At 52.3% G+C, this 13,536-nt stretch overlaps 6 protein-coding genes across 6 annotated transcripts; 1 reads left to right on the top strand and 5 right to left on the bottom strand.

Annotated features, from left to right (window-relative positions):
- Positions 1 to 1,527: 1,527 nt before the first annotated feature.
- ASPACDRAFT_78003 (rRNA-processing protein PWP1) lies at positions 1,528 to 3,592 on the bottom strand. Its single transcript, XM_020205092.1, has 2 exons — positions 3,120 to 3,592; positions 1,528 to 3,024 (listed from the first exon to the last, which is right to left on the bottom strand). Exons 1-2 carry the CDS (start codon positions 3,374 to 3,376, stop codon positions 1,677 to 1,679), a joined length of 1,605 nt encoding a protein of 534 aa, XP_020057454.1. The 5' UTR covers positions 3,377 to 3,592; the 3' UTR covers positions 1,528 to 1,676.
- A 336-nt stretch (positions 3,593 to 3,928) lies between these two features.
- Positions 3,929 to 4,297, top strand: ASPACDRAFT_42615 (uncharacterized protein; the record flags this gene model as incomplete). Its single annotated transcript, XM_020201124.1, has 2 exons — positions 3,929 to 3,962; positions 4,053 to 4,297. 2 exons carry the CDS (start codon positions 3,929 to 3,931, stop codon positions 4,295 to 4,297), a joined length of 279 nt encoding a protein of 92 aa, XP_020057453.1.
- A 659-nt stretch (positions 4,298 to 4,956) lies between these two features.
- On the bottom strand, positions 4,957 to 5,971 carry ASPACDRAFT_78001 (rRNA-binding ribosome biosynthesis protein UTP23; the record flags this gene model as incomplete). Its single annotated transcript, XM_020205091.1, has 3 exons — positions 4,957 to 5,598; positions 5,704 to 5,793; positions 5,884 to 5,971. Coding segments are annotated over 3 exons (820 nt in total), but the record flags the coding sequence as incomplete, so codon positions are not given.
- Positions 5,972 to 6,678: 707 nt separating this feature from the next.
- Positions 6,679 to 8,165, bottom strand: ASPACDRAFT_117929 (uncharacterized protein; the record flags this gene model as incomplete). The annotated part of the gene is made up of 4 exons (XM_020196107.1): positions 6,679 to 6,734; positions 6,803 to 7,467; positions 7,658 to 7,798; positions 7,867 to 8,165. 4 exons carry the CDS (start codon positions 8,163 to 8,165, stop codon positions 6,679 to 6,681), a joined length of 1,161 nt encoding a protein of 386 aa, XP_020057451.1.
- A 619-nt stretch (positions 8,166 to 8,784) lies between these two features.
- On the bottom strand, positions 8,785 to 9,869 carry ASPACDRAFT_78000 (uncharacterized protein). The gene has a single exon (XM_020205090.1). The coding sequence runs from the start codon at positions 9,706 to 9,708 to the stop codon at positions 8,824 to 8,826; it is 885 nt and encodes a 294-aa protein (XP_020057450.1). The 5' UTR covers positions 9,709 to 9,869; the 3' UTR covers positions 8,785 to 8,823.
- Positions 9,870 to 11,068: 1,199 nt separating this feature from the next.
- Positions 11,069 to 12,303, bottom strand: ASPACDRAFT_51876 (F-box protein; the record flags this gene model as incomplete). Its single annotated transcript, XM_020202536.1, has 2 exons — positions 11,069 to 11,215; positions 11,311 to 12,303. The coding sequence occupies 2 exons, from the start codon at positions 12,301 to 12,303 to the stop codon at positions 11,069 to 11,071; spliced, it is 1,140 nt and encodes a 379-aa protein (XP_020057449.1).
- Positions 12,304 to 13,536: the final 1,233 nt, after the last annotated feature.

Raw genomic sequence — 13,536 nt, 5'->3', positions numbered from 1 at the left:
TTTTTTTTTGTTCCGGTGCTCCGACGGGCAGCGCAGGCAAGTCAGGCGCGGCTAGTCGTGCGCTGCGATTTGCTGCATAGATCGAATAGTCTCGACCTGCAGGAGTGTTCATCAAGATTCCACAGTACCAAATCGGCCACGGCAAAGGTGCTACGCCCGGTGGCCAATGATACATGAGGCGTCGAAGGTGGGGTACACTGGACTTATCCAGCATGACATGGAGACCATAACTATAATCTACGATGTAAGCTATGGGTTTATACGAGCCATGCTTATGCTCCCCAGCACGAACTCAAGGACCTAAGGGATAAAGACCCTGATGAACCCTAGATGCCACGATAAGACCAGCTCAGCTAAAAGCTCGAGCTAACCTAGAAATCCCAACGGTACGGGGGATTTGGGGATAAACAGAATTTGACGGACAAAGAACAAATAAATCTCATTGAACGGTAAAAGTTCCGTGTTGTAGTCGTCTGGGACGATGGTGATTCGAGATAGTCGGAATCATCTAAACCCAAGCGGGCGTGGTCAAACACGGGACTGCACTGCAGCGACGATGGCCAGTCCACTCGGGTTCTGGGCCAAGAAAGGCAAGGTGGCGGCCCTGGCGGGCCTCCTGGAAACCGCCATGTGCCCTGAGCGGTGGGGATGAAACAAACTGCCGTCTCACCTGCTCGGACTCTGTGACGGATGCTCATATCCGCATGACGTTGCTTGTTTTCCCCCTTCCGCATGCAGTTCACGTCGTTGGTTCTGGTTCTGGCTACTTTTAGCCTTTTCAGCTACCCATGCTTGTTGTTCCACAGCTCATGTTGTCGGCCGGGGTCGACCCCTGACCGAATGAATGGTGTAGAATATGTACCGCATGAGGAGAGGATCAGGATCTGTTCGCGCTTGCGGGCAGTGGGCAAGTCTGAGATTTTCAGCGTTCCCACTCCCGGTCAACTTAATTACAATTAGATTGGCTCTCAGTTGACCTGTGCTTTTTTTTAGTGCGGATTTCTTTTTTTCCCACCACGTCTCTTAACGATGATACATCCGGCGGCTCAGATCCCCTGCATCAGATTCCCTGTCTCAATAGAGCTGGGTTCTTGGTGTGATGTGGTAGTGGTGGTCTTGTCACTGGTTTAGGTGCGTCACCGGACGGAGGTGATCAGTAAAGTCAGTTACCTTCCGTTTCATTCATTCATTCATTCCTTACATCACCGGTGATAGTATTCCGTATTCCGTACTCTCCGACCTTTCCGTAACTACGTACCTTATGTACTGTACTCCGTATCACCGAGTGCAAGAAACAGGTCGGTACTCCGTACGTAGGACTTTGTCAAACTTTGCTGAATGGATTCCGAGGATGAGCCAGGCCAGACACACCATGTGATCGGTACCGCACTCAACCTGAGGCATCGGACAATGTCTGTTCTCGGTAAACCAAACAGCCGATCGTTGCCAGGCCGGGCGATCCCCCGTCCGCGCTTAAGTTACCAAGTATTTATCATCGATTCCAGTTTCATCCTCTGAATGGGTATCGTGACGTTTTCATTGCAGGTCAATAAGAACTATGAAAAGAAACAGACGACAAAAAGAAGCACGACAAAACTATCTAGATATCTTCGTAAATTTTTGGGGTTCGACATGAAATTGTCTCGATCTTCGTCATCACGTGCTTTCGCTTCGCCTTAATCCTCATCCATCGACTCCCAGCCATCGCCGCCGTGCCCACCGCCAATCTCCTGTCCAGCATCATCGTCCGACTCATCCTGATCGGGCTGCATGCCCACCATACGCTCCTTCACCTCGCCTTCCAGAGACGGCATGCGCGACACGAATGCGCGACGCACCGCCCCGTTGGTGGAGGTATCCCAAATCTGGACCACGCCCTTGCTGCCGGCCACGGCCAGGCGGAAGCTCACGTCGGCATCCGGTGCAAAGCTCGTCGAAAAGACCTTGCCCACCTCCAACTTGCGCGAGACGACCATGCTGGGCTTGTTGTTCTCAACATTCCAGAGCTTCACCTGCTTGTCCGTCGATCCCGTGACCAGGAAGCCGGGGATAGCTGGGTTGATATCGAAGGCCGACACGGAGGAGTCGTGCGCCTGCAGCGACCACACGGGCTTCGACTCCTTGGGGGTCGCGGGGATGTTGCGCACGTCGTAGCGGTACACCATACCGCCATCGGTCGTCACGTAGAAGTAGTTGGGGTCATGAGGGTCCCAACGCACGTTCTCGACATCCGTATCCACGCCCCAGCGAGCCTTGGAGTCGGGCGCGCGCATGTCCGCGGCCACCACGGTCCGATCGTAACTACCAGTCAACAGGATCGTAGATTCGGTGGGGTGCCAGTTCAACGAGCAGACCTTGTCGGTGTGGTGAGAGTAGGACTTGGCGCACTTGGTGGTCTGCAGGTCCCACAACTTGACTGTCCGGTCCGCCGAGCCGGAGGCCAGCAGGTTGCGGTGCTGCCGGTTGGCAGCCAATGCCAGCACGGCGTCAATGTGGTACTCGTCGTTGGCCTTGGGTTTCTTCTTCTTCGACTTCTTGCCCTCCGCATCGGCACCACCCTGGCCGAGGATGGCGTTGGGATACATGCAGTCGACAATGTCAAGATCCCAGATCTCGATGTCCGGCTCCATCGTTCCAACCGCAACGAAGTTTCCCGTGGTCCGGCCCTCAGCGGCTTTGCCAACGGGGATATCCAGCCACTCCACGGCCAGAGGAATGGCAGGCAGCATGATATCGTGATGTACGTAGAGATTGTCGGCGGCGTCCTCGTAGACGTAGACCTCGAGATGGGCGACCTCATCCTCCACCTTACCAGCCAGAATCAGGTTATCCTTCGGCATGATCTGCAACTCCTCTCTTTCCTCATCCTCCTCCTCCGGCGGCATAACCAGGTACGGGTCCTCCTCGTTCGGTTGGTGATACGCCAGCGACTTGACATTGCCGAACATGGTGAATTTCTCGCCATCCTCATCGACCTCGTCGCTGTCGTAGTGGTCGAGATCGTACTCTTTCAGGTCGTCATCACTGTAATGAACCCGAAACATTAAATCATCTCTCTTTCTCTCACGGCCGCAATCTCCATAAACAAACAAACGACGGAGGAACTAATATCGACTTACTCGGTGGCAGTTTTCTTCTCCGCATCAGCCGCGGGCTTCTCGTCGTCCTCCATAGCATCTTCGCCGCCATCCTTCCGATCCTCCTCCATGGCCTCGTCCTCCTGTGCAGCCTTCAGGTCACCCTGCGCTTCTTCGAGCTGCATCTTCGCCAGCTTCGATATACGATCCATTTCCTCCTCGTTGATTTCATATTTCGTAGGGAACTGGGCTGCGACACCTTGTCGCACCCACGCCGCCGTGGTGATCATAGACGACATATTGAATGTGAGTCGTCACCTTCTTTTGTCGTTTGGAACAAAAGTGGTAAAAATAATAGCGATAGCGAAAGAGAACGAGGAAAAAAAAAGAGTAGCGGCGGAAATCGATAAGAAATTCTCCGCGTGTAACCCTCCAACACAGGGAAAAACTTCTTGCAAAAACCTCAGGTCCTTGTCTAGGGTCAAAACCAGCAAGACGAACCTGCAACTCTGCCTCTTTACAGAGCTCTATATACCAAGTTTATAAAAAACGAAGTAAATCACCTGGAAAGACAATCTAGGGAAAAAAAACAAATGCGATAAACCAACTTCCCAATCCAAAATTTTTTTCTCTTGATTCCCCGCCCGGCAGAATCCCCCTCCCTCCCGCAATGTCCCATATTCACCGCCTTGCTATCAAATCCCGGCCGGTTTCCGCTGGAAGTCGGAGTGGCTGCAACTCAAGTACGAGTAACTAAAGAATCACTGCGCAATTGTCAGGTGCTCAAGTCCTATTTCCTACTACGATCGATTACCCAACAATAAAGTTCACCGAAGAACAATACCAACAAAATGCATTCCCACCTTCACACCCCCTACAACATCAGTATGGCCTCCCCCCGGCGTCCCCGCCGCAAACACTCCCCCTCCCCCAATTCTCAAGCCCTTAAGCCCTAACGTACGTGAACACAAACAGACTGCGAGGAGATCATGACCGCATTGGACGAATGCCACGCCCAAGGGTTCCTGCACAAGGCGCTGGGCAACTGCAACGACATCAAGCGCGAGGTCAACAAGTGCCTCTCGGAGCAACGCTATGCGCGCGCAAAGCAGAACCGCGACCAGGCGCGCGAGAACCGTCGACGGATTGAGAAGATCTGGGCGGACGAGAAGGTGTTTGAGGGGGTTCCTGCTGCTGCTGCTGCTGCTGAGGGGAAATAAAAGCCCTCGGAGTTATGATATTGAAAAGTATGGCACGATTCTTGTTTTGTATTGTGCTGGCTGGCGATTTTTAATGGTTGGCGTGTAAGAATATGTACTGTATTCTACTCACTCACACACACTCTCACACACATTGCATCTGGGATTGGCGTTGGGGAAGGAGGAGTACCATTTTTGTTCTACTTTTTTTTTCTCATGATAAGTTTGTTTCGTGTTTACTGAGAGCTAACGTCTCTCGATTCCGGGTTGGGAAGATATCTCGAAAGGTATCTTTATCTTCCAATATGAAGATATGAAAGATTGGATATACAACTCACTGCTCATACACATATGGACACATTTTTTCTCTTCCATCCCAGCCAAACGCCATACTTAGAAATAGCAACAGAAGAACCAAGAAGAAAAGCGCAACCCGGGTAAAAAAAAAGCAGATTATTCCTCCATGGCATCGCCCGCAGCCGGAGCCGCAGCAACGGACTCGCCAGCTTCATTGTCATCCTCCTGCTTAGCACCCTTGTTGTGATGACGACGTCTGCGCTTCGCCTTGGGCGCAGCAGCATCACCATCAACTCCCTCCTCCGCTGCAACCCCCCCCTGGGTCCCATCAGCATCAGCGTCCTTCCGCTTGGGCCGAGGCGCCGCCGCCGCCGCCGTCGCACCACCCTCGGCAGTCCGTTTCTTCGGCTTCTTCATACTCAAAGGATTCGGCCCCTTGGCTTTCTTCATCCCCGGCTTCTTGCTGCTGCTGCTGCTGTTCTTGGTATCTCCCGAGGCCGCCGCCGCCGCCTTAGCCTCGGCCTTCTTCCGCGCCTCCTCACTCAATCCCGCCCGAAACTTCCCTTGCTCGACGCCGTCGCGGATATCCTCCGAGGGGCCGCTCATGGGCTCCAGCACCATGACTGACCGCTTGACATACACGATCGGCACACCGGGGATGGCGCGCGCGCCCTGGCGCAGCTCCCGGGACTTCTGGATCGCGGTCTCCGCCTCGCGGTCCGTGCCGCGCTTGCGCTTCTTGCCCGCCGCGATCGCCGCCCGCTCCTTCTCCTTCTCCGCCGCGGCCGGCGCGTCCGCCGTAGCGAGGATGTAGTGCTCCTTGTTCTTCTTCACCTCCGTGGTCGGCGACAGCAGCGACAGGAGACACTCGACCTCGTCGATCGGGGTCGAGTCCTCGTTGTGCGAGCAGTGCCGGAGGGGCACTTCCGTCGGCGGGGGCAGGAAATGGGGACGCATCGGGTTGTTGGTGCGGGGGTGGAGGGGTTGGTTGGCCATGATAGCAGCGAGGGAGCATTTCGTGAGGACTTTGGTGATGAGGGGCGGTAAATCAGTAACAGCATCAATCATGCAACCACATACATCATGTGTATTTGGTTTCATTCGGAGGGGGCTTCAGGCTAAGAACTTACGCGGCTTCACCTTCCCTTGCACGGTGCGCTCCAGCGCCGGTATCAACTCCATCTTGAAACTGTGCACTGCGCGCAGGAGATTCGAATCCACTGAGTCAAAGACAATTTGTTAGATGTCGGATTCTTGGATGGGCGGAGCAGATCTTATCAGCGTCCCTCTGGGTGAATGTTGCAACTTACCCAGAACTTGGTACGGCTCACGGAATCCGAATGTGAGCTCATACTGGTGCATCAGCTTCCGGTACTTCTTGGAGCGTTTGGCCCTCATCGTGACGGTGGTGAATTGGCCGGATAAGGTGGGATCGATTCAGTTCAAAAGACGACGATGTTTCGGCTTGCTTCGATGATGTCTGAAACTTTTTTTCTGCCGGTGATTCTGCCGGGCGGAGAGTGCTAGGGGGTTGCGGTCTGTGCTTCGCTTACTAGCCGCAGTCAGGTACTCGTTTAGATAGAGACTGAGTATATCAACATAAAGGTTCAGTTTCTGAAATCTGCACTTCCACTACATTTGTTTTCCTTCCTTCAGTGTGAAGGTGGCATATCCTAGGTAAGAGCCATGGTTTTGTTTGAAGTCGTTTCCGCAGACTAAAGGTTGTTCTTGCATCTACAATCTTGCCGGCCAAAGTACGAGGAAAAAGCATAGATTAGAAGTTGTATAGTCTATCAATCAAATCTGTAAGCGAAATGCCGAAGTTGGCAGACAGCGACAACTACTCCACATCCCCTTCAAAGTAAAAAACAAGTGGTATCAATGCCCATCGCCATGCAATATATACACCATACCTTCGCCATTCGACCTTCTACACAGACCCACTGAACGCCAAGGGCTGCCGTGACGCAACTGAGCGCCGTTCTGCCCAGGCGGCGTAGTCACGCACGACAACACAGTATGAGACCCCATATTAGCCACGCATGCCGTAGTCAACATTTAGGTGGATCCTTGTATGCAAGTTATATCAATGCTTGAAATCAGACTCAATGCTCTCTTCTCCTGCACGCACCAACCACGACGCTGATATCGTCCATTTTCCCTGCACCGCGGGTCAGCATCTCTTTCTGCACCAAGACAGCGAAACCGGAAAAAGCTAAGCACACTTACCACCTTGAATGGCCAGACCCTCGTCAATTGCCTTCTCCATATATGGACTCTCCGCGAAGGGATCCTGCGCAATCTCCAACGTAGCCCGGAGCAGTTCCCTAGCGACAAAGACCATCTGCTCGTGGGCCAGCACCTCCGGCGGCGCCCACTCGATTTCCTTGTTGTCATAGCGCCCTTGGTGCCACTTGTCAAGGCTCTCAAGAACGACCGTCAGGATCTCATGCTCCCAGAGATTGTCCACGACGCCATCCGAGACCGCGAGCACGATGTCGCCCTCCTGCACGTCGATCTTGCTGAGCACCGCGTCCTTCTTCGGCGTGTCGACGCTGTTCGTGCCCAGCTGCATCGGACAGTCAAACCAGTGCCATTGCTCCTGGGTGCGGAAGAGGATCGTTTTCTCGCGGGGCCGGATGACATAGATCTTGCAATCGCCGAGACAGGTCACATACAGCAGCGGGTTCGTGTTCCCTGCATGATCGCGCGTGCAATGTAATAGGGCGGTGACTGAAGTGGTCGTGCCCAGCCATTGGCCCGGGGAGCTGGTCGCTTGGATGGTTTCCTCGTAGGCCCGTTGCAGGTAGCCGATGGGGTCGAGTTGCGTACTCGTGTTGGAAACGCGCTCAACCTCCAGCGCCCAGAAGTGAAGGAGTAGTCTGGCCCAGAGGCTGTATAGAGGCGATCAAGCAAAAGAGAACATGGTCAGCAATGAGCTTGGATGGAACAAGAAGACAACAAGCTTCTACTCTAAACCCTAATGTAGGTAGTCTACAGGGTCCAAGGGGAAATGGGGGTGGGATTGACAATTTGGGGAACAAGGTTCGGAGATAACCAAAAGAGAAAAAGAAAAAAACCTACGCTGCATGGCCCTGGGGCTTGGTTGCCCACGCTCCTACCCCATCATTGACAGCCAGATAATTGTCGGCGACTAGAACGGCATCGTCCCCATTGTTCAAGCCCCGGACTAGATCACCCCGAACGGATAATCTCTTATCCTGACTGAGGTAGTGGGTGGTCAGGGGGTCGGAAAAGGAAGATGATGGGGGAGAGAGGAACGGTGGGGGAACGGCCGCGGTGCGCGTTTGGCGCAAAGGGCATAGCCCGTCTGGAAGCAATACGGAGATTGCGAGATGGGGAAATGTGGGTTAAGATCTGGAACCGGCGTGGTGATGCCGTAGGATGGCCAAACGGCTCGATATTGCCGCACCGGCACTGCGGATGTTGGGGAGACCCTGGAGTGCGCGCTCCACAGTGGGCTGCGTCTAAAGGCTGACGAGGGAGATGAGGGGATGATGATGGAGGAGGAGGAGGAAGAGGAGGAGGATGAGAAGCACACAATCGAGCTAGCAAGCGACTTGGGCACCATGCCCGCTAATTATTAGAGGGAGTCTTTGATTGGAATTACTGTCGTCGTCTCTCTACAACAACTAGAGAAGACCGACAGAGGGAAATTTTTTATTTTTGTTTCTTCTTTCCAGTTTTCTCTCGGACAGTCTGTCTGAAAGGAGACACCGCAGGGCAGGGTCGGGGCGGTTCCAGAATTTCCGAATTTCCCACTTGACTTGACTTACTCACCCTTGATCAGAGTCATAGTCAGTCAATAATTCACCAGTCATTCCGCTTGACTCAGCCGCCCCACCACCACCTGACTACTTACTGCCTGAAGCCTCAGGCATTATTGATTTACTTGGTCGAAAATGGAAAATCCCAAGTAAATAAAGTGACGATCAACATCAATAATCTGGGGATCATCCAATATCACCACTACCTAGTAGTCTGAATATGTATCTGAACCGACCACATACGTACAGACGCTTCCGATTGATGATACTGAGTTTTCTGCATAACAGTATTTCCCCATGTCTGCTTTGCATTTTTCCTATCGTGCACATGGGCTGCTCCTTCACTCATTTAAATCATCATGTCATTAATCATCAATCGTGACCGTGCAGAACGCATAAAACAAAAACAAAGGAGGGAAGAAACAGATTCTCAGGACCGAGTGCTTGCTCAGGTGAGGTCCTTTAGCAGCCATTGGCCGCCCGCAGCTTGTCGATCTCGTTTGCGATGGTGGTCAGCGCACCTTTCATCTCAACTGCGAGATAACAGAGGTCTTCATCCTCCCGGATGGTCGATACTGCCTCGAAGATGCTCCTGGCGAGGATGTTACACCGAGAACCGAGCTTCAAGTGTGGAAAGTTCCGGCGATTTTCTAATGTCATGACGGTCAAGTTCCATCCGGCACAAGGACAAACACGCTCGGGGTTCATGGTACAGGCCATCGCACAGCTGCAGGGTGATCTACAGGTACATCTTCTCTCACGAGCATAATCGATCAGACCACGTCGCTCATCCGTACGTCGAATTTCACCGATAACTCTGCTTTCCAGTATGGCCAGTACTGCCTGACGGTGCCCGAGGATAGTCTCACGTTCCCACGCCGCTGGGTCTACCGAATTTTCTTCCACGAAACGCAGGCGTAGTTGCGGGACCTTGGTGCGAATTGCGTCCCTAGGGGCGAATGACAGATACTTCTCTGACCCAGCAATGAGAACTTCCCTAGGGGGCATCTGATATGTGAGGCCCGGGCCGTCCCATTTCTGGCGGAACTCCGATTCTGGATTTGCCAGCAAGGCCAGGGTGAACCGACGGTATCCGACGAGGTCATCAAGCGAGAACCCGGTCGCCCTCAGCGTATTCACCGCTCGGCGGACAAGCCCAGCTTGGTGCTGGCGCAAGATGTCCTTGTTGAAAACCAGGCACACGGACGGACTGTCTAGGGATTCTTTACAGACCAGCAACATCTTCATTGTGCTATGCTGCTCGGGAAGCATAAAATCATCCTTGGTCGTGACGCGGGGGATCCCAAGGTGAAAGTACGAGCATAGCTCGGCGTTCGCGATTTCCATGATCAGCTTGGCGTACAAGGAGTAGTACAGAGTCTCCACAGCTCTGACCAGATCTTTGATACTGTTGGACGTCGCGAGCTCCTCTGCCTTCCGGATATGTGCCCACAGGCCTTCATTATCGTCCAACTGCCACCGAAACTGCACGTGTTAGCCATGTTCACCCCCAAAGGAATTGAGACGTCAGAGTGTCCTTCACGCACGTCAACGTTGTAGAAGTAGAACACTACGACGACAAATTTGGCAATGGCGTAGACCTTCTTGTAGACCTTCATCACACTTTCGATCCAGTCTGTAAGATCCTCATTACCAGATGGATCCATGTATCTGACCAAGCCATTGACCAGACTCCAGTCAGGAGAGCCAATTGCGTAGGGAAGCGCAGGACGTTCGATCGGAACCATTTGCTGCGAGTCTCAGTCAACCCACAGCCTCAAAGCAGGAGATAATTCTAGAGAACGAGGACGCGCAATCATCTCGATATAACTTACAGCTGATGCGTAGGAAACCGCAGTACTGCCCGACGAGCGCAACCCCATCTCTTCCGCCAATCTTCTGTAGTTTTCCTCCCCGCTTGTCTGTAGCAAATCCTGAGAGTACTTGTAGAAGCCATCCTGCTGGTCGCCGAACAGGGTCGATACAACGGATTCCTGATAGGTATGACAGTGAGGATCGAGTTTCAGAAAGTGAGATTCGTCATCATCACCACGCGGGAATAGTTTGCGCCTGGTCGATGCCCATAGTTGCGAAGCGGCTCTGTGGGCGCCCTTCATTTGAAGAGATAGGAGACCAATGTGACTTGATGTTCACTTGATTTTTGGTTCAAGAGTCACTTGAGTGATTGATGTGAAAGGGAAATGAAACGATAGATGGACGCGATAGCGCGTGATGGTTGGCTGAGAAACAGTGCGAGTGATGAGAACAGAAAGCGATAGCCAGGTGAAAGAGACCCGAACCCGCTGTCACAGTACAGGGATGAGGTAAGGCGAAGTGAAAGTGAGCATAAGGGGATGAAAGTAGTAGCAGCTAGCTAAGTACCAGACGTTGTGTTGACATCGAGTGTGAGCGATGGAACAGAGAAGGTACAGGCGGATAGCTCAGGTGTGCTTGCTACTTCATCGCACTTGGACCACCATCGATCTATATGCACAAGTGCCAGTAATCTAGCGCTCAAGTGCTTACAGCTTATTTGCTCTAATTGGAGATGCAAGGTGAGAGAAGCTCTAACATTAGTGAGAGGATTTTGATACAGAACATAAACTTGCTAGCCTCCTATGCCTACAATCAGCAAGAGATACAAGGACATTTCGCCACCCATGCGCTGCGCCAGTACATTTTGACAAAGACAAATAACGATATCAAGCTATGAAGGCAGTGGATCAACTTCGATGAGGGCCTTGTCCCCATTCGACGTGTATGGTAGAATAACTTCTGGGATTCTCCACAAAGTTTCATTTGCTCGCCTAATGAAGTCGGGCGGCAGATTCCCGCTTTCGCTAAACGAGAGAGACTTCATATGGAGGAGAAAAGTAATTAGCCTGCATCTCATGGAAGACCACCCAGGGAACCTAAGGTCGATTGACCCAATCAAATATGTATGCTTACCTTTAAGCTGTTCAAACCTCTCACCCACTCAAGCCCCAGGTCACAAGCCTCGTCAGGTAGGCAAGGATAGTTTTCAACATGATAGAGGAGTATATCATGGCAATTTTCCAGCCAGAGTACTTCCAACTTTGCTCCAGGGGCTGGACTGTCATCGTCCATGTTCGAGTCGTCGAGTTCTCCCTCGATGCCACCCAGCCAATCCAGGAATTCAGGCTGAACTCCACGACACGTCCTCAACTTGAGTAACCTCAGATTCGGGTTTCTTTTGACCAACATCATTAGCTGCCAGGGAGTGATACCAGCTCGCTCCATGACTAGACTCTGCAATCCGCGGGGCCCATAATGCGTGGGCTGTCCGATCCCGATCAGAGAGTTCCACGCAGTACTCCCCGGTGCGGGACTCAGCCAAGCACTTGGTCGCATGGAGCCATCGCGAATGTGTGGATGTTCAAACCGCAGCGCAAGGTGGTTGAGAACATGTCGGCTATTAACAGCCAGAGCCGTCGCGCCCGTGACGTCGAGATTATATGCCATGAACTCGAGTTTTCGGAGCCCTCGCCCGTAACGATTGACCACCTGCGCCAAGATTCTATTTTGTTCAGGAACTGGATGCTCATGGGTCCGGGATGTCTCTTGCGTCAGATGTATTCGTCTTTTGAGGTCCTTGACTTTCACTGCGGGCTTGTAGGTCAACGGCGAGGCCTCGTGGTTTGCTGCTGACTGAATGATTGATATTCTATAGCTGTCGCCCCGGACATTATCAGCTGAGCCCTCCAGCATCTGTTCTGGTGTCAACCATCCAGCTCGTAGTAGGGAGATAGCCGAATGAGAGCGCTTCTCAAAGACACCTAACCGTAGGTTACTGAGGCACAGATTATGCGACTCAAAGTTGCTGCGGCATGTCTCTCCAAAGGCTAGCAATGATTCAAGAGGCAGGTAAGAGAGAATGTGAAGGATGATTTCTAACGGTAAAGAGCTTATTTTATCAGACATCATGGGGTTATGCCGGATGTCTCAGCCTGCCGTGGAAACGGTTTCAAAATCGCAAGGGAGTCTGTCAATTAGTTTATAAGCGATGGCCCCGACACGCCTTGTTTGCACACTAACATTCGCCATCCAGCATGACTGGGACCTTATGTGTTTAAGACAGCTAAGATCAGCTGAGTCGCTCGCCGGAGCCGAGAATGGCGCGGCTCTACCTATCGAATCGTAGCCGAGTTATCAGTGTCGCAAGTTTGTATATCCCGCATCAGCTCCGGTTCGAAAGAACAAGGATTGTGGAGGGGCGTCTCTTCAATATGAAGAATGATCGGAGCTATTATATCACTATGTGCATGGTGTGAGAGAAAGAAGAACGCAAGAAAAGAAAAGGGGGACGAGAGAGAACGCAAGGATGAGACACCCACGAGGAGTGAGGATGTCCCGTAAATCACAGGGAAATCATTCCATGCAGGTGGGGACTTTCTCTGGCTGCACCATCTAGATCCAATGGCCTCATTGCATCCTCATTGGGACAATGCATATTGAGCTTATGGAAAGGCTCAGCCCTTGGCATGAACCGGTCCGGAACAATTGAAGCGATGGAGGCCCTTTGTGGAGGCTAGTCTAAAGGACGACTTCTTTAGTCGCGGTGGGTAACCCGGAGAAAACCAACAACAACGGCGAGTCAGTCGCCATTGACACTAAAAGGTCAAGGCTAACTGCAGTCAAGCCTAAAATAGGTTGCCTTCTCAAGTAGCGAAACAAGGTCATTCTAACGGGACCAATCTCGAATTTCCCGTTGTACTCTTTTGTTCCTTTTCTCTATTCCATTTTTTAATCCTTGCAGACCGGCTGCTGGGTGATTCGCTGGCTAGACAAAGCCGCGAAGTACGGGAATCCATTCAAATGGACGATGCGATCGAGTAGCACAGCTGCATGCTGAGCATGGGCGCGCTCATTGTGGGCAATCTGAGTGTGACACCTGAGCCTCACGACCTGCATGAATCACTATCAGCACTAACCCTATTTTCCTAGGTTTAGGTGCACAGTGTACACCAAAGAACGCCAATGCAGCCGGTACGCCGAAGGTCGGGATGATTATACTAAGAGCGTAGTACTATTGCGGTGATGCTGTAGGGAAGCAGCGCCAGACGCAGTGGGCTGAGCTAGCGACTCAAACTGCCCCAAAATCCCTACAGAGCATCATCGCACGTACAGTACGTACTGTACTGTGGTTACTTACTT

Source organism: Aspergillus aculeatus (genome assembly GCF_001890905.1).
Source record: "Aspergillus aculeatus ATCC 16872 unplaced genomic scaffold ASPACscaffold_6, whole genome shotgun sequence".
NCBI classification, from domain to species: Eukaryota; Fungi; Ascomycota; class Eurotiomycetes; order Eurotiales; family Aspergillaceae; genus Aspergillus; species Aspergillus aculeatus.
This window is presented reverse-complemented; position numbering and strand designations above follow the sequence as displayed.

Coding starts and splice junctions, on each gene's coding strand:
- ASPACDRAFT_78003 (XM_020205092.1), bottom strand. CDS start 3,376: ATGTCGTCTATGATCACCACGGCGGCGTGGGTGCGACAAGGTGTCGCA. Junction 3,025..3,119: donor GAGAAGAAAACTGCCACCGA/GTAAGTCGATAT, acceptor GGTTCATTACAG/TGATGACGACCTGAAAGAGT.
- ASPACDRAFT_78000 (XM_020205090.1), bottom strand. CDS start 9,708: ATGGAAATCGCGAACGCCGAGCTATGCTCGTACTTTCACCTTGGGATC.